General features: G+C 51.1%; 1 protein-coding gene across 2 annotated transcripts; it reads left to right on the top strand.

Annotated features, from left to right (window-relative positions):
- The first annotated feature begins 1,805 nt into the window (after nt 1–1,805).
- Nucleotides 1,806–10,477, top strand: GJB1 (gap junction protein beta 1). 2 transcript variants are annotated; one of them, XM_062183549.1, is made up of 2 exons: nt 1,806–1,897; nt 8,957–10,477. In XM_062183549.1, the coding sequence occupies exon 2, from the start codon at nt 8,973–8,975 to the stop codon at nt 9,822–9,824; it is 852 nt and encodes a 283-aa protein (XP_062039533.1). In that variant the 5' UTR covers nt 1,806–1,897; nt 8,957–8,972; the 3' UTR covers nt 9,825–10,477. The 2 variants fall into 2 exon arrangements, with proteins under 2 accessions (XP_062039533.1, XP_062039534.1); XM_062183550.1 differs by lacking the exon at nt 1,806–1,897 and adding an exon at nt 3,443–3,579.
- The last annotated feature ends 12,121 nt before the right edge of the window (nt 10,478–22,598 follow it).

Here is a 22,598-nt window from a genome sequence, read left to right as displayed (position 1 = left end):
TTAAGCCACTGCCTATGACACTGTCGTCCCATATGCATGCTTGTTCAAGACTCAGGTGCTCGACTTCCAATCCAGCTCCCTGCTAATGCGCCTCGGTAAGTAGCTGAGGATGGCCTAAATATTTGAGCCCCTCTGCAGCCGCATGGGAGACCCAGGTGAAGCTCCTGGCTCCTGGCTCTGACCTAGCCCAGCCCTGGCCATGGCGTTCATTTGGAGAGTAAACCAGTGGATTAAAGATCTCTTCTCTCTCTCTCTCTCTGTAACTCTGCCTTTCAAACAAATAAAATAAAAAATAAAAGTTCACCTCCTCTAGGAAGCTTTCCATGATTACTTCAGTTTGCTCTTACCTTCCCCTTCTTTGAACTCTCTCAACAAAGTCGGAACCCTGTCCCACCGGTGTTGTGGTGTAGGGGATAAAGACCCTGCCTGCATTGCTGGCATCACATATGGACACCTGTTTGAGTCCCAGATACTCCACTTCTGATCCATTTCCTTGCTGAAGCATCTAGGAAAGCAGAAGAAAATGGTCCAAATACGTGGGCCCCTGCCACCCCTGTGGGAGACCCAGAAGAAGCCCCAGGCTCCTGGCTTCAGCCTGGCCCAGCCCTGGCCATTGTGGTCATCTGGGGGGTGAACCAGCAGATGGAAGATCTCTGTCCGTCTCTCCTCTCTTTCTGTAACTCTGCCTTTCAAAGAAATAAATCTCTTTTTTTTTTAAAGAAAAAGGAAGAAGAAGAAGAAGAAGAAGAAGAAGAAGAAGAAGAAGACGACCCCCGTAATGGAACACACATAGCAGTGTCTTGGGTCTTGGTCTTGCCTCCTCAGGAAGTTGATCAATTCCGGAAGAACAATTGGGATGTTTTCCCCTCCCTGCCCCCACCCTGCCCTGCCAAGCGTAGTCCTATGCTGGCTTCCCAGTAGGTGTTCAGTAAGCATTTGTCAACTGATGCATCCGCAAGCTCAGGTTCGGCCGAGGAAGCTGAGGCCCTGACTCTCTTTCTGCCAAGGAGCTCAAACTGGGCAGGGAGCAGGAGGCAGGGGATGAATTTCTGCTCACCTGGCATATTTTGTGCTGCTTCTCAGGCCCCAGAATGAGCAGGGTCTTCAGAGAAACCCTCGGTGAAGAAGACCTTGGAATTAGACTGATCCTTGAGTTAATGGTTGACATTCTCTGTTTGCCTTCATGATTGCCAGGATCCGTTGCTCCACATGGTACACATTGCAGTTCAATCGCCTTGGCCCGATGGGTAGAAGGCAATTCCCAAGGTGCTTTTAGGGTTTGGGGACAGGGTTAGTCCATCCTCATCCATTCAGGACATGGCCAGTAAGCAGGAGACCACGGGGCACACTGGTACTGCCATACAGGTGGGAAGCATCACCAGCAGGCACCACTCATGGCTTTTCGCTCCCAAGGGTCAGGGAATTTTAGCAGCTGGCAGCTGATGGGGTGGCAGGAATGGACCCAGGGCAAGCAGCTCCCTGCAGCTCATCATACAGCGGGGTCAGCTTGAGCCCAGGAACCAGGGAAGGCTGAAGGCTGTTGAACTCATCAGATAGAACCATGCACGTGGGGTGACCATGATGCCTCTCTCTCCCTCTGGGACGGGGCAGTAACTCCAGGCTATGTGATCTGTCTCTCCAAATGCATTGGGAGTCAGGGGATCAATCTTGTTTAATGAGTGAGTGAGTGAGTGTGTGTTTGTGTGTGTGTGTCAGGAGGTGGGGCTGGTTAATGTTTGTCTGGTTCCTCCTGGGCTGTGGGCCATTTCTGGCTCTGGCCCTGGCTCATTGTCCCTCCCCTGGGCTGGGCCACCAGTACTTAGTGGCATAGGGCAAGACTCGCCTGCAGACATTCCCTGGGAAAGGACAGCAGCAGCCAGGTGTGGCGGTCGGGCAGGTGAGGAGGAGGGGGGCCAGGGAGGGCTCGTGTGCCACAGAGGGGCTGAAGTGGGGACCGGGATGAGGCTGGGGTCTCACCTTCTCTTAACCTCAACATGCAAGCCACGGAGATAGATCCCTGCCTCGCTTCCGTCTGAGGTGCGGCGTGGCCTCTCCTGCCAGGCACCAGGCTTGCTTAGGCTCTCTCTGCAGCCCTTACCTTGTATCCTCTTTCCAGGCTCAAAGTTGGTTCTCCTCTCATTCCTAACCCTGGTCCCAGCCAAGGATTCCCCTCACAGGGCCAGATTCCCGGGGAGACAGACCTGAGAGATCCCTAAGGCCCAGGGTGGCAAATTTCCTCTCTCTGGGACTTTTTTTTTTTTTGCCACACAAGGTTGGGGTTCAGTGGGACCATTAGGCAACACCAGGTGCTACTTTCCTTCCCTGATTACAAAGCAAACACGAATGAACCCAATATGGGGCCACAGGTGGATGAAGACAGTGAGTACAGCCAGCCAGCCCACAGACCCAAGGATTTGGGAACACGCGTTTCCATTTTCTCCAGGGAAGTGGGGACACTCAGAGTGCTTGGAGTCACCGGTGGTTTGGAGATCTGAAGAAGGGATGACACCCACAGCTGTTTGAAAGTTGTTCCAGCTGTTGGGAATGGCCTAGCGGAGTGTGTGGACCTGGAAAATGACATGAGGGGAGGAGACTAGAAACAAGAGGGATTTTAAATGAGAGAAGTGGCAATGGGGTTGCAGCAGACCAACAGGAAGGGGCCAGGCTGGTGTGTGGGGCTGACTTGACTTCCTAATTGGAGCTCCAGCACTTGCTTACCAGCTGCATGCTAAGTTACTCAACCTCTGTGAGCTCTCTTTGCCCCATCTATGAATGGAAGACAATAGCTCATGGCTTAGGAGGTTGTGGTGGGCTCCTAGCACACAGTAGGCATTCCGTGAGTGGTAGCTGTGTTAATAATTCTAAGTAGAGAACAACAGGGAGTGAGATAGGCGATTAGATGATGGGGGGAGGAAGGGGATATAGTGCAAACAGTGGATAAGGGAGTTGACATTAGCAGAATTTCTATGAAAAGATCACTGCTGGGGCAGGTGTTTGGCACAAGCTGCTGGTTGGGACACCTGTGTCCCATTTCAGTGTATTTGGGTTCGAGGCCCAGCTCCCCTCTTTCCAGCTTCCTGCTAATGCACACCCTGGAAGGCCCAAGTACTTGGGTCCCTGCCACTCACATGGGAGACCCGGATTGAGTTCCGGGCTCCTGGCTTCACCCTGACCCAGCCCTGACTGTTGTGGGCATTTGGGGAGTGAACCAGTGGATGGGAGATCTCGCTGTCTCTCCCCAATCCTGTCTCTGTACCTTTCAAACAAAATAAAATAATTAAAAAAAAAAAAAAACAGAAAAGTTCATGGCAGAAGGGGGAGAGAACACACTGGAATGAGCTAGACCAGACCTGATCCAAGCCCGGCTCCACGTTTCATATGGGAGGGTGGAGAGACTAACTCCAGTCACCGAGCTTCCGTGGAACCACAGGGTGGATGCTGGGGAGATACGCAGGGGAAGAGAACGTGCTGGACAAGTCTGGCTTAGACACACTAAAGCGGCGCGCACAGCCAGAAGCTGACTGGTGGGTGCCTGGAAGACAGGGTGGAGTCTGTTGCTGAATGTACACTCATCCCCAGGTAGGCCCTTCTTCCCCCAAGCCCCCAAAACACAAGGATTTCCCTGCAGTGGGAAGGAAAGACAGGGAAGAGGTGGGGACAGGAAGAGAGGGAGGCAGATTTGCTGAGTGCGCAGGTGCCCGCAGGCTCAGGAAGGAGTAGGGGGTTTTGAGTGGCTGGACTCAAACTCCTTAAAGGAAGAGGAGTCGCCAAAAAGCAGTGCTTGTGGACAAAGGCTCTGAGGTGGGAAGAAAATGAATGTGGATTCTACCACTTTAGTGGCGGAGCAACTGCCAGTGAGGCAGGGTTACTTAACTTCTCTGAGCCTCGACTTCCTTGTCTGGAAAATGGGGATGATAGTACAGAACTGTTGTAAAGGACCAAGTGCGGGCTCCTGATTTTGTACTGGGCTTGAGGACTGGGGCAAACAAGAAAGTGAGGGACAGGGCCAAAGCCAGAGAAAGTTCTCGTCTAGCGCAGAAGGAGAGCAAAAACACATACCTGGAGGACACAGAGCTCATGGAAACCTGAACTTTACCCCAAAGTCAGGAAAACAATTTGGATTTCAAAACCAGGTCCTTCCCCTGTGTGGTTTTTTTTTTTTTTTAAGTGAAACACTTGAGGTATTGATGTTGACATAGGATTCGGTTCTTCCCAAGGGGTAAGCAAATTGAGATCCCAGTGCCCACAGGAGGGTCCTTGGAGGCCCCAAAGGGAGCTGCTGGCTACGTGCTACAAAGCTCAAGAAGATAAGAGGCAGAGCTGCAAGAAACCAGAAATGCAGGGGGTGGGGCCAGGATCCCTGCGGGGCACCCCTGAGGGCCTGAGAGAAAAGGACAGCAGAAGATTTGCTTTGAAGTTTGAGGAAGCAGCCAGAGAAAAAGTCAAAAAAAAAAAAAGGCAAATCAGAAGAAGGGAGGAAGCAGTGGAAAACCCTGGGAGGGAGGCAGAGGGAGGAGGTGCCGCATTGATAAGAAAGGGGAGCAGGCACTGAGGGGGAATTAAAGACGGCTTTGGAATGGCCCTGTTCCTAAAAACCACCCATGGCAAGACCAGGTCACACTTCCTCCAAGGCAGTAGGAACCCTGGGCAAGACCATAGCTCCGCAGTCAGCCGGCCCTGGCTCCAGTCCCAGCCCAGCCGCTGAATGAGCCGGTGAGCCTTGGACAGGGTCCTTCACATTTCTTTAGCTCAGGTTCCTCATCCATGACAGAAGGAGAAAAGCAACATCTGCCTCAGGGGCTTGTGCTGAGCCTTCCGTGAGAGAGTGCACGTGCCAAGGCCCGGAACAAGGCCAGGTGCTTCAGCAAGCGGGTGCTGGTTTAAGAGTTATTTTATTTTTTTATTTACTTGAAAGAGTTACAGAGAGAAGGAGAGAGAGAGATCTTCTATCTGCTGGTTCACTCCCCAGATGGCCACAATGGCCAGAGCTGTGCTGATCTGGAGCCAGGAGCCAGGAGCTTCTTCCAGGTCTCCCACATGGGTGCAGGGGCCCAAGGACTTGGACCATCTTCTACTGCTTTCCCAGGCTATAGCAGAGAGCTGGATCGGAAGTGGAGCAGCTGGGACTCGAACCGCCTCCCATATGGGATGCTGGCACTGCAGGCAGGGGCTTTAACCCGCTGCGCCACAGCACCAGCCCCAGGTGTTTTTTATTTGTTTACTTATTTATTTATTTGAAAGAGCGAGAGCGAGAGAGAGAGATCTTCCAAGTGCTAGTTCATTCCCCAAATGTCCACCACAGCCAGGGCTGGGCCAGGTCGAAGCCACAAACCAGGAACTCCATCTGTGTTGCCCACATGGGTGACAGGGGCTCTGACACTTGGGCCATCCTCTGCTGCTTTCCCAGGTGCATTAGCAGGGAGCTGGATCTGAAGTGGAGCAGCCAGAACTCGAACCAGCACTGATATGGGATGTCAACTTCACAGTCAGAAGCTTAACCTACTGTGCCACATTCCTGCCCCAGCAAATGGTTATTCTTTTATTTATTTATTTATTTTATTTTTTGCCAGGCAGAGAGAGAGACATAGAGAGAGTTATAGACAGTAAGAAAGGTCTTCCTTCTGTTGGTTCACCCCCCAAAATGGCCGCTACGGCCAGTGCACTGCACCGATCCAAAGCCAGGAGCCAGGTGCTTCCTCCTGGTCTCCCATGCGGGTGCAGGGACCCAAGCACTTGGGCCATCCTCCACTGCCTTCCCGGGCCACAGCAGAGAGCTGGCCTGGAAGAGGAGCAACCGGGACTAGTACCCAGTGCCCCAACCGGGAATAGAACCCGGGGTGCCGGCGCCACAGGCAGAGGATTAGCCAAGTGAACCACGGCGCCAGCCGCAAATGGTTATTCTTAATAATGTTCTTCCACAGGGCCAGCTCTGTGGTGCAGCAGGTTAATGCCCTGGCCTGAAGCACCAGCATCCCATATGGGTGCCGGTTCTAGTCCCAGCTGCTCCACTTCCCATCCAGCTCTCTGCTGTGGCCTGGGAAAGCAGTAGAAGGTGGCCCAAGTCCTTGGGCCCCTGCACCCACGTGAGAGACCCGGAAGAAGCTCCTGGCTCCTGGCTTCGGATCAGTGTAGCTTCAGCCGTTGCAGCCATCTGGGGAATGAACCAGCGGATGGAAGACCTCGCTTTCTCTCTCTCTGTCTCTACCTCTCTCTGAAACTCTGTCTTCCAAATAAATAAAATAAACCTTAAAAAAATGCTCTTCCACCATCTGTTGTAGACACACTCACCAGCCAAAGCAGTTCTTTTTTTTAATAATTTATTTTTTATTTTTTTAAGATTTATTTATTAATTTGAAAGTCAGAGTTACACACAGAGAGAAGGAGAGGCAGAGAAAGAGAGAGAGAGAGGTTTTCCATCTGCTGGTTCACTCCCCAATTGGCCACAAGGGCTGGAGCTGTACCCATCTGAAGCCAGGAGCCAGGAGCTTCTTCTGGGTCTGCCATGCGGGTGCGAGTGCCCAAGGACTTGAGCCATCTTCTACTGCTTTCCCAGACCATAGTGGAGAGCTGGATCAGAAGTGAAGCAGCCGGGACTCTAACTGGTGCCCATATGGGATGCCGGCACTGCAGGTGGTGGCTTTACCCACTACGCCACAGCGCCGGCCCCCAAAGTTGATGTCAGGGTCTCCTGCAGCAGCTTTGCCTCCAGCATCCCAGGACTGGAAGAAAGGACTCCCATGTCCCAGATTCCCCACGCTGGTTTGGGTACCCGACATGAACGCACCAAGGCTGGCTGCCTGGCTAGCTTGCGTGCTTGCTTGATTGACTGATTTGATGCTAAATAAAGAAACCTTGCTCAGAGAAGTATTCTCCATCCTATGGACTGTCCCTTCTTCCCCCAGTTTCCTTCACTTTGCCAGTCCCTATTACTCTACTTCCCTCTTCTTCAGAGAGGACCACCCGAAGCACTGCTGTGGAGCTCGCACTGGGGGTGGCCCGGGAGCCGGGGTGTGTGAGGGGGTGCGGGGGGTGGGGCAGGGTTCAGAAGTGTCCTGCCTTTGCTCTGGCACAGGCCTTCGTGATCACTTCACACCCAGTTCCCTGCTTCTGGCATGATCTCCTTGCAACCTCATGGCAGAAGTGATGGGAGGCGGGGTGTGTGTGGAGGCGCCTTCTTTGCTTGCCTAAGAGCCAGAGAATTGCTTGCCTGGAGCAGCTGGCAAGCTCACAAAAGCGGGAGGCTATAATATGCCCTCCGTATTGGAGACAGGGCAGCCATGGAGCTATCTGTTCTATCTAGACGGACTCTACAGGTCAACAATGGACTTGGGGAGAAGAGAGAGAGAGAGAGAGAGAGAGAGAGAGCGCTCTTGGGTTGGGCAGACCATGCTTTCTCACCCTGAGAAGGTTCTGAACCCCCTTGATCACCAACTGTGAAATCAGATTTGGGCTACTTTTGCAGGTTGCCTCATTGAATCTCATAATGACCTTGGCTATTAACCCCACTGATAGATGAGCAAGCAGGCTCAGAGGAATTCTGTAACGAGCCCAAGGCCGTAGGAGGTAAAGAAGCAGGATTGGAACTCACGGCTGTGACTTACCTCTTCTGTATCCTAACCTTGTTTGCCTGTTGTCCTTTGGCTGTCTCCTGGTTTCCACTCACCGTGTGCCCACCTGGTCATCCTGTGGGTGGCTCCCCTCTGCTGGTGCTCAGGGAGGGACAGTCAGGGTTTGCTCCAAGGCACTGGGATCGGACTGTACTCACAAGTCAGCAACTTCCAGGCTCCTTGTGCTTTAACAGGCAACATGGCCTTTGCTTTTGAATTTGCTTTCCTCTTTCACGGCTAGCCTTTGCTTTTGCTGACACCGTGTGTAAAAGCACAAGGAGTCTGCTCCTGTGGAGAGACCCTAGGCTTCTGCCACGGATGCTCGGATGCTCGTGTGCCTACCCCTCCCCGCCCCTTCGGCTTTCTAGCTGTGCAAGCTGCAGTGAGCACTTACTTACCTGAGCGCCAGCTTCTGCGTTTGGAAAATGGAGTAACAAGCTTGCTAAATGGGTTGAAGGAAAGAGTGTATGGGAGAGGGCTTGATAAAGACGAGCTCCCTTTCCCCTCTCTGAGCTCACGTGTATCCCACGGGATCTCAACTAGGAAAAATCTTGGTGACCCCAAGTTTCTGATAGGGCCATGGAAGAAGGTCTCAGCCCAGAGCCTCCTGGTCGCCTGGGGTCCCCTCTCACATGCACCTGTCTATCTTCCCTCTCCCTCCCCCACCCCTGCAACCATTCTTCTGGTGGGGCCATGGGGCGGGTGCGGCGATGGACCGGGCGGGCACAGAACAGGTGGGTGCAGGCTGGGTGTCCGGCGCTGGGACACAAGTGCTCTGTGTGGAGGGTGGGCGGAAGTCATGGCGTTTGATCTGAATTCTAAAGGGCGTTGTTCAGATCTCCACAAAGGTCCTATTGTGCAGACACTGGGTATAAAGCAGCATATGACTCCCCAGCACCGGGCGGTGATGAATTGGGACGCAGGCGCGGACCCAGGGACCACTCCCCCTGCACAGACATGAGACCATAGGGGACCTGGCTGGGTGGCCTCAGGGATAGGCGCTCCCCAAGGTAACGGGCTTGGTTGGGTTCATCCCAGGTCCAGAGTTCAGGAGCTGGGGGCTGGTGAGCCAGAGGGAGAGCAGAATGAGATGGGCCTGGCAGCGAAGGGCTGGAGGGGGAAGAATGGTTGGATGAGAGTGAAGAAGGGGGATGGGTCCCGGGGAGGTCAAGCCCAGCGAGTGAGGAGGAGGAGAGGTTAGCCAAGAAGATGGGGAGAAGAGGCAAGCTGTGACTAGCCTTCCTTTTCTGCTACTGGCCTGTGGAGAGGGGGACGGTGAGGCGGCACAATGGCCACCAGCTGCCCGGGGCCAAGCTTCTCACTGCTTGCTGCTGGCTCGTGTCTTGCAGGTGTGCATGAGGCAGGATGAACTGGACGGGTTTGTACACTTTGCTCAGCGGCGTGAACCGGCATTCCACTGCCATTGGCCGAGTGTGGCTGTCGGTCATTTTCATCTTCAGAATCATGGTGCTGGTGGTGGCGGCCGAGAGTGTGTGGGGTGATGAGAAGTCTTCCTTCATCTGCAACACCCTCCAGCCCGGCTGCAACAGTGTGTGCTACGACCACTTTTTCCCCATTTCCCACGTGCGCCTGTGGTCTCTGCAGCTCATCCTGGTTTCCACCCCGGCTCTCCTCGTGGCCATGCACGTGGCTCACCAGCAGCACATTGAGAAGAAAATGCTGCGGCTGGAGGGCCATGTGGACCCCCTGCAACTGGAGGAGGTCAAGAGGCACAAGGTCCACATCTCAGGGACACTGTGGTGGACCTATGTGATCAGCGTGGTGTTCCGGCTGCTCTTTGAGGCCGTCTTCATGTATGTCTTTTACCTGCTCTACCCCGGCTATGCCATGGTGCGGCTGGTCAAGTGTGAGGCCTACCCCTGCCCCAATACGGTGGACTGCTTCGTGTCCCGGCCCACCGAGAAAACCGTCTTCACCGTCTTTATGCTGGCCGCCTCCGGCATCTGCATCATCCTCAACGTGGCTGAGGTGGTATACCTCATCATCCGGGCCTGCGCCCGCCGAGCCCAGCGCCGCTCCAATCCGCCCTCCCGCAAGGGCTCCGGCTTCGGCCACCGCCTCTCGCCTGAGTACAAGCAGAATGAGATCAACAAGCTGCTGAGCGAGCAGGACGGCTCCCTGAAGGACATACTGCGCCGCAGCCCTGGTACAGGGGCTGGGCTGGCGGAGAAGAGCGACCGCTGCTCGGCCTGCTGATGCTACGGACCAGGCAACCTCCTATCCCACCCTGCCCTGGGCCTGCCCCCTCCAACTCCCCTGCCCGTGAACAGACCTCTGCCTGCTAAGGATTATTACCCCACCCAAACCTTCCTTCCCTCCCTCCCTCCCTTCCTCCCAGGGCCTTCAGTCTGAGGAGCTAGACGGCTGGGGAGCTGGCGGCCACTTCTATGCCCACCCACGTTCAAGGTTACTGGGGATGTGGGCAGCTTTCTTCCTGCCTGCACCCCTTCCTCTTCCCTCTCTTTCTCCCTCTCCCTGGGACAACTAGGCACCAGGGACGGGATGATCTGACAGCATGTCCAATTCTGAAACTAATCTTAACCCCATGCTGTCAGATACCCTATTGCTAAGTCACATCAGTGGGGAGGGTTGTGGGCAAGTGGAATAGACGGGGTGCAGTGGACATGTGGGCGGAGAAGGGAGGGTAGCCAAGCACAAGACGAGGAGGGACAGCACTTGCCGGCCCAGCCACAAGCAAAAGGAGGACATGTCTGGGGGAGGGAGTCAGGGAGGGAGGAGAAGCAGGCAGATAAGTTGGACTGGGGGTTGGTCAGGGCTGCCCCTGCCTCTAGTCCCCAAGGCCTCTCTCTGCCTGAAATGTTACACATTAAACAGGATTTTACAGTAAATGAAGAGGTGGCTTGTGTGTTTGTCCACGTTCTTTCTCCTGCAACCTCTGACCTCCCCCGGATGAGCTGGCCTTGGCTTTTTGCTGATCAAGAAGGGAACTGGCCGAAAGCAACTGTGGCTGGAGTAGCTGAAGCTTCAAAGGCAGAAGCACTGCTCTCCTGGCCTGGCCGAGCCAGCCCCTGAGCCATTCTCTCCTGCTTTCGGTCATTCTCCTTGTTGGGTTTTCTTGTTTGTTGGCTGGTTTGGTTTGGTTTTGGTTTCTCGTCGTTTTTTCATAACTGCTTTATTGGGACCGAGTTCTCATACCTCCTTCCTCTGATTTGAAAATAGATTAAAATGACAACTCCCTCTGGAGAAACAGGAAATGATAGAGAAATTTCTCACATCTGAGAGCATGGCCCACGTTCTCGGTGCCTGGGTGAGGGGCCCCTCCCCCATGCACCTGAGAGAGCTGTCCTCTTTGCTCCCTGGAAGGGCGGCACCACCTGCAAACTGGTACCCCACCATCCACGCACCTGGAGGGGTGCACAAGGACTCTGGCCTTTTCTCTCTGGACAGAGCCGCTCTAATTCCACCCTCTTTCCCAATTTTCTGCCCTCCAGAATCAAGACCGTCATCCCAGAGATGCCTCCACCACAGGTCAAACATTGCACAGCCAGCATTTCCTTACCAGCATCACCTTCCCCTTAGCAAAAGCCCCGGGCTAGGACTTGCCAAAGCTGGGTTTGAGTCCCGGTTCTGTCATCTATTAAGCGAAGACATTCCCTTTCCCCAAGCCTCAGTTTCCCTTGTCAGCAAACAAGGGCTGGCCTAGCACATGTGGAAGCCTCCTTCACCGCTGCGTGCTCCTGGGATTCTTAAGACACTTCTGCACCTCACAGGGATTCCACCACCTTACAAGCAGGGCTCCCCCAGTCAAAATTTTCCTCCCACAGGGACTGGGGTTGTGGCTCAGTGTGTAAGGCTGCTCCTTGTAACATCTGTATCCCATATTGGAGTGCTGCTCCATTCCTGATCCAGCTCCCTGCTAATGCGCCCAGGAGAGCAATGGAAGAGGGCCCAAATGCTTGGGCCCCCTGCCACCCACGTGAAATACCTGGATGGAGTCCCAGGCTCCTGGCTTCAGCCTGGCCCAGACCTGGCTGTTGCAACCATTTGGGGGAATAACCCAGTAGATGGAAGATCTTTCTCCCTCTCCCTCTCCCTCTCCCTCTCCCTTTCCTTCTCTCTCTCTCTCTCTCCCCAGTAGATGGAAAATATTTCTCCCTCTCCCTCTCCCTCTCCTTCTCTCTCTCTCTCTCTCTCTCTCTCTCTCTCTCTCCCTGTATGTGTGTGTCTGTCTCTCCTTCTCTCTCTCTCTCTCTCTCTCTGTCTCTCTCTCCCTGTATGTGTGTGTCTGTCTCTCCTTCTCTCTCTCTCTCTCTCTGTCTCTCTCTCCCTGTATGTGTGTGTCTGTCTCTCCTTCTCTCTCTGTCACTCTGCCTTTGAAATAAATCCTTTAAAAAAAAAAAAAAAAAGCTTCTTCCACGGCAAGTTTGCCTCCTCAGCTTCTCTACTTCACAACAGGAGATTGTCGCTCCCTCTTAGAATACACAGGCTCCGCGTGAGAAAGGGAGAGCCAATCAGGCATCCATCTCCTCAGAATTGTTGCCCTTCTCGAAGCAGCTTTTCCCTTCAGAGGGAAAGCATGGAAGGTTTCTTCATTCAAGCAGATTTCTGCTTCAGAAAAGAAGGGAGGGGATGAGTATTCCTTTCCATCACACTTAGCAACCCCTATGAGATAGCATCCCGGCTCTTAAAGGAGAAACCATCCTTTCCTGCAAGAAATTTCTTCCACAGATTCCATCCTGGTCCAAGAGGCACCCCCCACCCCCACCCCCCATGTGGAAAACCCGCTACAGCCATCGGAAATCTAGTTTCTCTTCAAGAGTCTGCCAATCCCCCTTGGAAAGACGCTCTGATTCCAGATCAAGGCTTTCCTCTCCAGGGAGCAGCGCTAGGACAATAAAGCTAACTGGCGTTTGGTGTAGCAGTTAAGACACCCACATCCTTGGGGCTGGTGCTGTGGCGTAGTGGGTAAAGCTGCCGCCTGCAGTGTCAGCATCTCATATGGGCACCGGTTCGAGTCCCGGCTGCTCCACTTCTGATCCAGATCTCTGCTATGGCCTGGGAAAGCAGTGGAAGATGGTCCAAGTGCTTGGGCCCCTGCACCCACGTGGGGGACCCAGATGAAGCTCCTGGCTCCTGGCTTCGGATCGGAGCAGCTCCAGCTGTTGCGGCCAATTGGGGAGTGATCCAGCGGATGGAAGACCTCTCTCTCTCTCTCTCTCTCTCTGCTTCTCCTTCTCTCTGTGTGTAATTCTGACTTTTAAATAAATAAATTAAAAAAAAAAACCTTTAAAAAAAAAAAGAGGTACCCACGTCTTATATCAGAGCGCCTGAGTTCCATACCCAGGTCCGGCTCCTGACTCCAACAACTTCCTGCTAGTACGGTCCTGGAGGCAGCAAGGATGGCTCAAGGGAATGGGTTCCTGCCACTCACATGAGAGATCTAGAATGAGTTTCCTGCTCCCGGGGCTTGCCAATTATGTGGGCACTTGGGGAGTAAACCTGCAGATGGGTTCTCTCTCTCTCTCTCTCTCTCTGCCTCTCTAATTAATTAATTAAAAGGAAAAAAAAGAGTTAATGGCTATGTGTCCCAGCCCAAGGAAGGAGCTATGCCAGAGAACCAGGTAGGAGCAAACTGAAGGAGCGTTGAGGGGAGATGGAGGACACATATCCCAGGGAAATGGGGAGAAGGCCAGGCTGATGTCAGGAATGACTTTTTGAAAAACTACTTTTCTGAGAGACAGAGAAAACAATAGACAGCTGTCTTCTGCTGGTTCACTCTCCAGGTACCCACAATGGCCTGAGCTAGCTGAAACTGGGAGCAGGATGCTCAATTCAGGTCTCCCAAGTGGGCAGCAGGAGCTCCATTACTCCAGCCATCACTGCTGCCCTCCAGGGTCTATGTTAGCAGCAAGCTGAAGTCAGGAGCTGCAGCTGGGTATTAAACTGAGATACTCTCAAAGGGGATGCTGACATCTTAACCAGTGGACTGAACACCTGCCCTTGACTTTTTTTTTTAAGATTTATTTATTTATTTGAGAGGCAGAGTTACAGACAGAGGGAGAGATAGAGACAGAGGTCTTCCATCCACTGGTTCATTCTCCAATTCCCCAAATGGTCACAATGGCTGGAGCTGGGCCAGACAGAAACCAGGAACCAGGAGCTTCTTCCAGGTCTCCCACATGGGTGCACGGGCCCAAGCACTTGGGCCATTTTTCACTACTTTCTCAGGCCATTAGCAGGGAGCTGGATAGGAATTGGAGCAGCCAGGACTTGAACCGGTACCCATATGGGATACCGGCCATGCAGGTGGAAGCTTAACCTACTGGCCCCTACTTTTTTTTTTTTAATTGTGGCTCTAGCACAATGGTGTAAGGGGGAGACACTGAGACTAGTGAGGCCTGGTACATAGTGGACATCCAGTGTGCTTAGTGACTGGGGTAGTGAAGGGGTCATTAAAATTAAAACACCTGGCTCTCCAGGTCTGTTTCCTCATCTGCAATATGGGGTTAATAATAACCTCTGTACCTCTTTCACTGAGATTTTGTGAGAACCAAACAAGATGTGTTCAAAAACTCGTTATCAACTCTAAAGTAAGGCAAGGTCATCTCATAAGCACTGAAACCATGACCTTAAGGTATGCTAGAACTCTTGATGAGCCAGAAAGGAGTGAGATTGGTTCAGCTAAGCTGAAGCTGGTATCAAACAAACAAACAACAACAAAAAAAAACCACAGCAATAGTAGCGTTAGCTCCCCTAGGCAGCAGACAGCAGTCTAAACAGCAAAGTCCATGAGATGTTGCAAACTTGAGCATGATCCATTTAAGGGTCAATATTCATGAGGTCTGATCTAGAGGCAGAAAAGACCTAGTGGGCTGGCGCTGTGGCGCAGCGGATTAACTCCCTGACCTCAAGTGCCCACATCCCACACGGGTACCGGTTCAAGACCTGGCTGCTCCACTTCTGCTCCAGCTCTCTACTATGGCCTGGGAAAGCAGTAGAAGATGACCCAAGTCCTTGGGCCCCTGCACCCACATGGGAGACCTGGAAGAAGCTCCTGGTTCCTGGCTTTGGATCAGCACAGCTCTGGCCATTGCGGCCAATTGGGGAGTGAACCAGTGGATGGAAGACCTCTCTCTCTCTCTCTCTCTCTCTCTCTCTCTTTGCCTCTCTTCTTTCTGTGTAACTCTGACTTTCAAATAAATAAATAACTCTTAAAAAAGGAAAAAAAAAAGACCTAGTAATAGGAGAGCCTTGCACTCTGCCCCTCGTGGCACTGATGCTTTTAAGGACTTCTCATCTTTTAGAGGTGTCCAAACACAGAGATGCCAAGAACTGGAGGGGTGGGGGACAAGGGACCAAGTCAGCTCTTGGATGAAGGGGCTGGCTGAATGAACGAGGAGAGTAGTCAGGCTCCAGCCAGCTGAGTTGGAATTTCAAAGCAAGCTGCAGTATCCATAGAGAATTGGCATGGCAACCACAAACTGGCTCACATGCTCAGTCAGATAGCCTGGGTGCCCACAGTGGGTGCCAGAGGGGAATGCTTGCTCCAGGTACTGATTCCACAATACTTAAGTACCAAGCCTGACCCATGGCAGAGACAGGGGTACACAAGCTCACCAAGCTTGGCTCCCTTTGGTTCCTGGACTAAGCTAAGCTGAATCTACATCAGGGCATTCAATGTGGTGAGGGGGGCGGTGGGGAGAGCAGGCAGAAGCCATGCAGATATCTGAACATGCATGGCGTGGTTTCAGAGTTAGACAAATCATCTACTGCTATGGAGGATGTGAGGAGTGGGGTGGCTAGAGGGGGTGGGAAAGACACACTAGGACCGGCTTGTGATGGACCTTGTGTGTCACCATAAAGAGATAAGACTGCCCTATAGGTAGCAGGAACCCGCTAAGGATTTTGAGAATAGAAATTATCTCTCAGAGTCAAGTGTTTGGAAAATCATTCTGGCAGCCACATGGAGAGCCTACGAGGATTGGAAAGACCAGAGGCAGAATGGCCAGTTATGGAGCTGCCACATTAACCCACCAGGACAGTGGCAAGGAGTAAGAAAAGGAGTCAGTTAAAGAGACGTTGTGGATATAAAATCTTTTTTAAGATTTATTTCTATAGTGGCCGGCGCTGTGATGTAGCAGGTTAAGTCACCACCTGCAATGATGGCATTCCATATGGGCGCTGGTTCAAGTTCTGGCTGCTCCACTTCCAATCCAGCTCTCTGGGCCTGGGAAAGAATAGAAGATGGCCCAAGTCCTTGGGCCCCTGCATCTAAGTGGGAGACCCAGATGAAGTTCCTGGCTCCTGGCTTCAGCCTTGTCCAGCCCAGCTGTTGAGCCCATTTGGAGAGTCAATTACTGGATGGAAGATATATATATATATATATATATATATATATATATATATATATATATATCTGTCTCCCCATAACTCTACTTTTCAAATAAATAAAATAACTCTTTAAAAATAAGATAAAGATTTATTTATTAACTCCAAGGACTGGGCTGTGCAATAATCACCAGCACAAACTTAACACACCATAGGTGTTTAGTAGCCTGTACAATTAGGGGCAGCTGGGAAGACAACATAGGCACAGGCAGATAATTTTTTTAAGATGTGTTTATTTATTTGAAAGGCAGAGAGAGAGAGAGAGATCTTCCATCCACTGGTTTACTCCCCAAATGGTCACGATGGCCAGGGCTGGGCCAGGCCGAAGCCAGGAGCCAGGAGCTTCTTCTGGATCTCCCACGTGAGTGCAGGGGCCCAAGCACTTTGGACATCCTCCACTGCTTTCCCAGGCATATGAGCAGGGAATTGGATCAGAAGCTGAGCAGCCAGAACTTGAATCAGCTCCTCAATGGGATTCTGGCACCGTGGGTGGAGGCTTAACCTTCTATGCCACAGAGCCAGCCCCACAGGCAAAGTCTTGAAAGAGTACAGTGTGTCACTGTGACTACAGCAGAAAATGCAATTGGATGGGAGGTGGAGTGATCACATTAGGAGGTGAGGCTGGAAAGTAAGTTGGGACCAGTCAGTGACAAGTCTCAAATAAGTATATAGAAACGTGCACAGAGGGGCAAGCATTGCAGCACTCATATCAGAGAGCAGGTTTGAGTCCTGGCTGCTCCACTTCCAATCCAGCTCCCTGCTAATGCACCTGAGAAGCCAGCAGAAGATGGCCCTAGGAGAACAGGATGTAGTTTCTGCTTTCAGTATAACCCAGCCCTGGCTGTTGCAACCACGTGGAAAGTAACCAGTGGGTGGAAGATATCTCTCTCTGTGTATCTCTGTAACTCTGCTTTTTTTCTTTTTTTGATAGGCAGAGTTAGACAGTGAGAGAAAGACAGAGAGAAAGGTCTTCCTTTTTTCGTTGGTTCACCCCCCAAATGGCCACCACAGCCGGTGTGCTGCACTGATCCGAATCCAGGAGCCAGGTGCTTCCTCCTGGTCTCCCATGCGGGTGCAGGGCCCAAGCACTTGGGCCATTCTCCACTGCACTCCCGGGCCACAGCAGAGAGGTGGACTGGAAGAGGAGCAGCCAGGACAGAATCTGGCGTCCCAACTGGGACTAGAACCCAGGGTGCCGGCGCCGCAGGTGGAGGATTAGCCAAGTGAGCCACGGCGCCGGCCTGCATTTCAAATAAATAAATAAATCTTTAAAAATAAATTTGCAGGGCCAGCACTGTGGTGTAGTAGACTAAGCCTCTGTCTGCGGCGCCGGCATCCCATATGCGCCAGCATCTCATATGGGAGCCGATTTGTGTCCTGGCTGCTCCACTTCTGATCCAGCTCCCTGCTAATGGCCCAGAAAAGCAGTGGAAGATGGCCCAAGTGATTGGGCCCCGCACCCACGTGGGAGACCCAGAAAGAAGATCCTAGCTCCTGGCTTCATCCTGGCCCAGCCCTGGCCATTGTGGTCTTTTAGGGAGTGAACTAGCTTCTCTCTCTCTCTTTCTCTCTCTCTGCCTTTCAAATAAACAAGTAAGTCTTTAAAAAAAATTCTTTGCCTGTGCAGCCATTTGGGAAGTGAACCAATGGATGGAAGATTCTTTCTCTCTCTCTCTCTCTCTCTCTCTCTCTCTCTCTCTCTCTCTCTCTCCCCCTCTCCCTCTCCCTCTTTCTGTAACTCTGCCTCTCAAATAAATAAATAAATCTTAAAAAAGACATTTGCATAAGAGTTTGGACTCTTAGGCTGCACATGTTAGAATGCTACTGACTTAAAAGGCAGGCTACCAAACCAACAGGCCATCTTGTTGTCAGGATTATAGACAGACTCTGGAGGCGGTAAGGAGACCAGGTTGGGGCAGACCTTGGCACAAGCAGATGCAGTAAAGTTGATGGCAGAAAGAGCAGGATGAATTGACAGTGGACTTGAAGGTGAAATGTTACTTACACAGGATGGGACTGACTACTCTCTGGTTCTCCTGAAGCCCCCGTGAAGTCTGCAGCTTAGTGATCCAAAGCAGCATCCATGTCCTTTCTACCTCTGTGACTTTGGCCATGTCACTTGGCTACTCTATGCTTCAGTTTCCTTATCCGTAAAGCAGAAATAATAACAGCACCTGTGCCATAGCACTGGCACAAGGATTAAAATCCCTCATTATAAGAAGGTACTTCCAAAAGTTTATGGAAAAGTGAAACGAAATGTTCAATTCATTTTGGTGCACAAAACTTTGAAATCCATATAATTTTGGCATCATAAACATTTCCTTGATTTTTTTTTGAAGACTCCCTCATATATAAAGGACTTGGAACAGTGCCTGGTTGGTAGTAAGCTCTAGACAAATGTTATTTCATCCCCCAGTCTTTTTTTTTAAGATTTATTTTTAAATTTTATTTGAAAGGCAGAGTTACAGTGAGTGAGTGAGCGAGAGAGAGAGACAGAGACAAAGATTTTTCATCCTCCAGTTCACTCTCCAAATGGCTACAACAGCCAGAGCTGGGCCGGTTCAAAACCAGGAGCCAGGATCTTCTTCTGGGTGCAGGGGCCCAAGCACTTGGGCCATCTTCCACTGCTTCCCCAGGCGCATTAGCAGGGAGCTGGACCAGAAGTGGAGCAGCTGGGACTTGAACCGGCACCCATGTGGGACGCTGGCATCACAGACAATGGCTTTACTCACTATATCTCAGCGCTGGCCTCCCTCCCCCAGTCTTTACCCTCCCCCACTTATTCGCCAGCCCTCCCAAACACTGAGCTAACCTCTGTCTCACCTAATCAACATGCGTTCTTGACTCTGTAGCTGTCAACTGCCATAGGAGTGTGCTTAAGCAACTCTCTATGTTTGCATGCATGTGTGGTGGAACATATGACCACATTTGTATATATATGGGAGATGATGGCTGGGATGGGAGTGTCTTAATTCTTAATGTAGTTGTAATGAAAAAAATGTGTCCCAATCATAATATAGCCTGAAACTTTATTACTAAACTTAGGAGCCGGTGCTGTGGCGTAGCAGGTAAAGCCAGCATCCCATATGGGCGCCAGTTTGAGACCCGGCTGCTCCACTTCCAATCCATCTCTCTGCTGCGGCCTGGGAAAGCAGTAGCAGATGCCCCAAGCCCTTGGGCCTCTGCACTCACATGGGAGGACCCAGCGGAAGCTCCTGGTTCCTGGCTTCAGATCGACGCGGCTCCAGCCATTGCAGCCAATTGAGGAGTGAACCAGTGGATGGAAGACTCTCTCTCTCTCTCTCTCTCTCTCTCTCTCTCTCTCTCCCTCTCTCTCTCTGAGAGAAGACTTATTTTCAAAGTACAATAAATCAATCTTTTTAAAAATTACCAAACTTAGAAATAACTTAGGTGGATGAACAGAAAGGAGGCTGGGTTTACGGAGCCCCCAGTATGTGCCTGATTTGGTGCAAAATTAAGGCCTGACATACATAATCTAAGTACGGGCAAGTTAGCTAGTACTATCATCTCCATACATGTGGATGAGGACATGGAGGCTCAGAGAGGTTAAGTACCACCTCCATAGGTTGCACAGCTTCAAGATGAAGGTTTAGAAATAAAACCTAGGCCTAGGCATGGCGTTATGACCCTACTACACCACAGAGCTGGCCCCACAAACTCTTTTTTTTAATATTTATTTATTTATTTATTTGAAAGTCAGAGTTACAGAGAAGCAGAGGCAGAGATAGGGAGAGAGGTCTTCCATCTGCTGGTTCACTCCCTAAATGGCCACAATGGCCAGAACTGTGCCAATCTGAAGCCAGGAGCCAAGAACTTCTTCTGGGTCTTCCACATGGGTGCAGGGGCCCAAGCACATGGGCCATCTTCCACTGCTTTCCTAGGCCATAGCAGGGATTTGGATTGGAAGTGGAGCAGCCAGGACTCAAACAGGTGCCCACATGGGATGCTGGCACCGCAGGTGGCAGCTTTACAGGCTACGCCACAGCACAAAATTCTTTTTAAAATTTATTTATTATTTGAAAAGCAGAGTTACAGAGACACAGAGGAGGTATCTTTTACCTGCTGGATACTCTCCATATGGTTGCAACAGCCAGGGTTGGACCATGCTGAAGCCAGGAGCCAGGAGTGAACCAGTGGATGAGCTCTCTCTGTTTCTGTCTCAAATAAATAAACAAACAAACCTTTTTTAAAAATGAAGAAGAAGAAGAGGGATGGGGAAGCTTCCATTCACTGGTTCACTCCCCAGAAGGCCATAACATCCAGGTTGAAGCCAGGAGCCAGGAACTCTATCTAGGTGTCCCACATGGGTGGCAGGGGCCCAAGTACTCAGACCATCACCCACTGCCTTCCTAAATGCATTAGCAGGGAGCTGGAACAGAAGCAGAGCAGCTGGGACTTGAATCTGTGCTCCAATTTGAGATGCCAGGATTACAGGCAGCAATTTGACCCACTACACCACAACACTAGTGCCTGAACCTGTTTTAAAATTTATTTATTTAGGGGCCAACGCTATGGCATAGTGGGCTAAGCCTCCAACTGTGGTGACAGCAGTGTCCTGGCCACTCCTCTTCTGATCCAGCTCTCTGCTTGTGGCCTGGGAAAGCAGTGGAAGAGGGCTCAAGTGCTTAGGCCTGTACCATCCATGTGGGAGACCCAGATGAAGGTCCTGACTCCTAGCTTCAGATTGGCTCAGCTCCGGCAATTGTGGCAATTTGGGGGGTGAACCTGCGTATGAAAGATCTTTCTCTCTGCTTCTCTGTCTGTAACTCTACCTCTCAAATAAGTAAATAAAATCGTTTAAAAATTATTTATTTAATTTAAAACATTTTTATTTTAAAAATAAATAATTTAAAAAGATTTTTATAAATATAAATTTTAAAATAATTTTAAACAAATTTTAAAATATTTTAATAAACTTATAAATAAAATCTTTAAAATTATTTTTTAGAGATTTTTATTTATTTATTTGAGAGGCAGAGTTACAGGCAGAGAGAGAGAGAGAGAAAGGTCTTTCATCTGCTGGTTCACTCTCCAAATGACCAAACAGCCACAGCTGAACTAGATGGAAGCCAGGAGCCAGGAGCCTCTTCAAGGTCTCCCATATGGGTATAGGGGCCCAAGCATTTGGGCCCTCTTCCACTGCTTTCCCAGGCCACAAGCAGAGAGCTGGATCAGAAGAGGAGTAGCCAGGACATGAACCAGTGCCCATATGGGATGCTGGCACTGCAGGCAGAGGCTTAGCCCACTATACCACAGTGCCGGCCCCTTAATTTTATTTATTTGAAAAGCAGGGTGAGAAAACGAGAGAGAGAGAATCTTCTACCTGTAGGTTCACTCCACAAATGCCTGCAAGAGCTGGAGCTAGATCAGGCCAAAGCAGGAGTCAGGAACTCCATCCAGGTCTCTCACGTGGATGGCAGGGGCCCAAGTACTTGGACCATCATCTGCTGCCTCACAAGGTGCACAGCCACAGGAAGCTGTATTGGAAGTGGAGACACAACTCGATCCCGGGCACTCTGATATGTGATGTGGGCGTACCAAACAGTGGCTTAATCCACTGTGCCACAAATACCCACACCCAGAATATCAATCAATTTAAAAATAATTTATTTGATGGGGCCAGTGTTGTGGCATATCAGGTAAAGCCACCTCCTGCAGTGCAGCATTCCATGTAAGTGCTGGTTCAAGACCCAGCTGCTCCACTTCCAATCCAGCTCCCTGCTAATGTGCCTGGGAAAGTAGCAGAAGATAGCCCAAGTGCTTGGGCCCCTGCACCCATGTGGGAGACTTGGATGAATCTCCAGGTTCCTGGCTTCAGCCTGACCCAGGCATTGCAGCCACTTGGGGAGTGAACCAGTGGATGGAATATATCTCTCCCTCTCTCCCTGTAAAGCTGCCTTTCAAATAAATAAGTAAATGTTTAAAAAATGTATTTGAAAAGCAAAGGGACAGTGATAGAGTCAGAGAGAGTTTCCATCCTCTGGTTCACTTCCCAAATGCCCTCAATGGCTGAGGCTGGCCCGGCTGAAACTGGGACTTGAGAACTCAAGCCATGTCTCCCAGATGGATGTCAGCGACCCAACTACTTGAGCCATCAACTGCTGCCTCCCAGGGTCTGCTTTAGCAGGAAGCTGGAATCAGGAACAGAGCCAAGACTCAAGCCCAGGTACTCTGATATGGGATATGGGCATCCTAATAAGCATCTTAGCTGCTAGGCCAAATGTCTGCCCCTGAACCCATTTTTTTAAAAGCTTTATCTTACTTATTTGAAAGGCAGAGTCACAGAAAGAGAGAGAGAGCAAGAGCGAGAGATTCTATCTGGTGATTTACTCTCCAAATGGCCACAACAGCAGGGGCTGAGCCAGGCCAAAGCCAGGAGCCTAGAACTCCATCTGGGTCTACCACGTGAGTGCCAGGGGCCCAAGTACTTGGGCCATCTTCCACTGCTTTCCCAAGTGCATTGGCAGGGAGCTAGATCAAAAGTGGAGCAGCCAGAACTCAAACTGGGGCTCAAGTGCGCTTCTGACATTGCAAGGTGGTAGCTTTAACCCACTGCAGCATGACACTGGCCCCTATTTATTTTTAATTGTTTAGTATTAA

Source organism: Lepus europaeus, chromosome X, assembly GCF_033115175.1.
Source record: "Lepus europaeus isolate LE1 chromosome X, mLepTim1.pri, whole genome shotgun sequence".
In the NCBI taxonomy this organism is placed as follows: Eukaryota; Metazoa; Chordata; class Mammalia; order Lagomorpha; family Leporidae; genus Lepus; species Lepus europaeus.
This window is presented reverse-complemented; position numbering and strand designations above follow the sequence as displayed.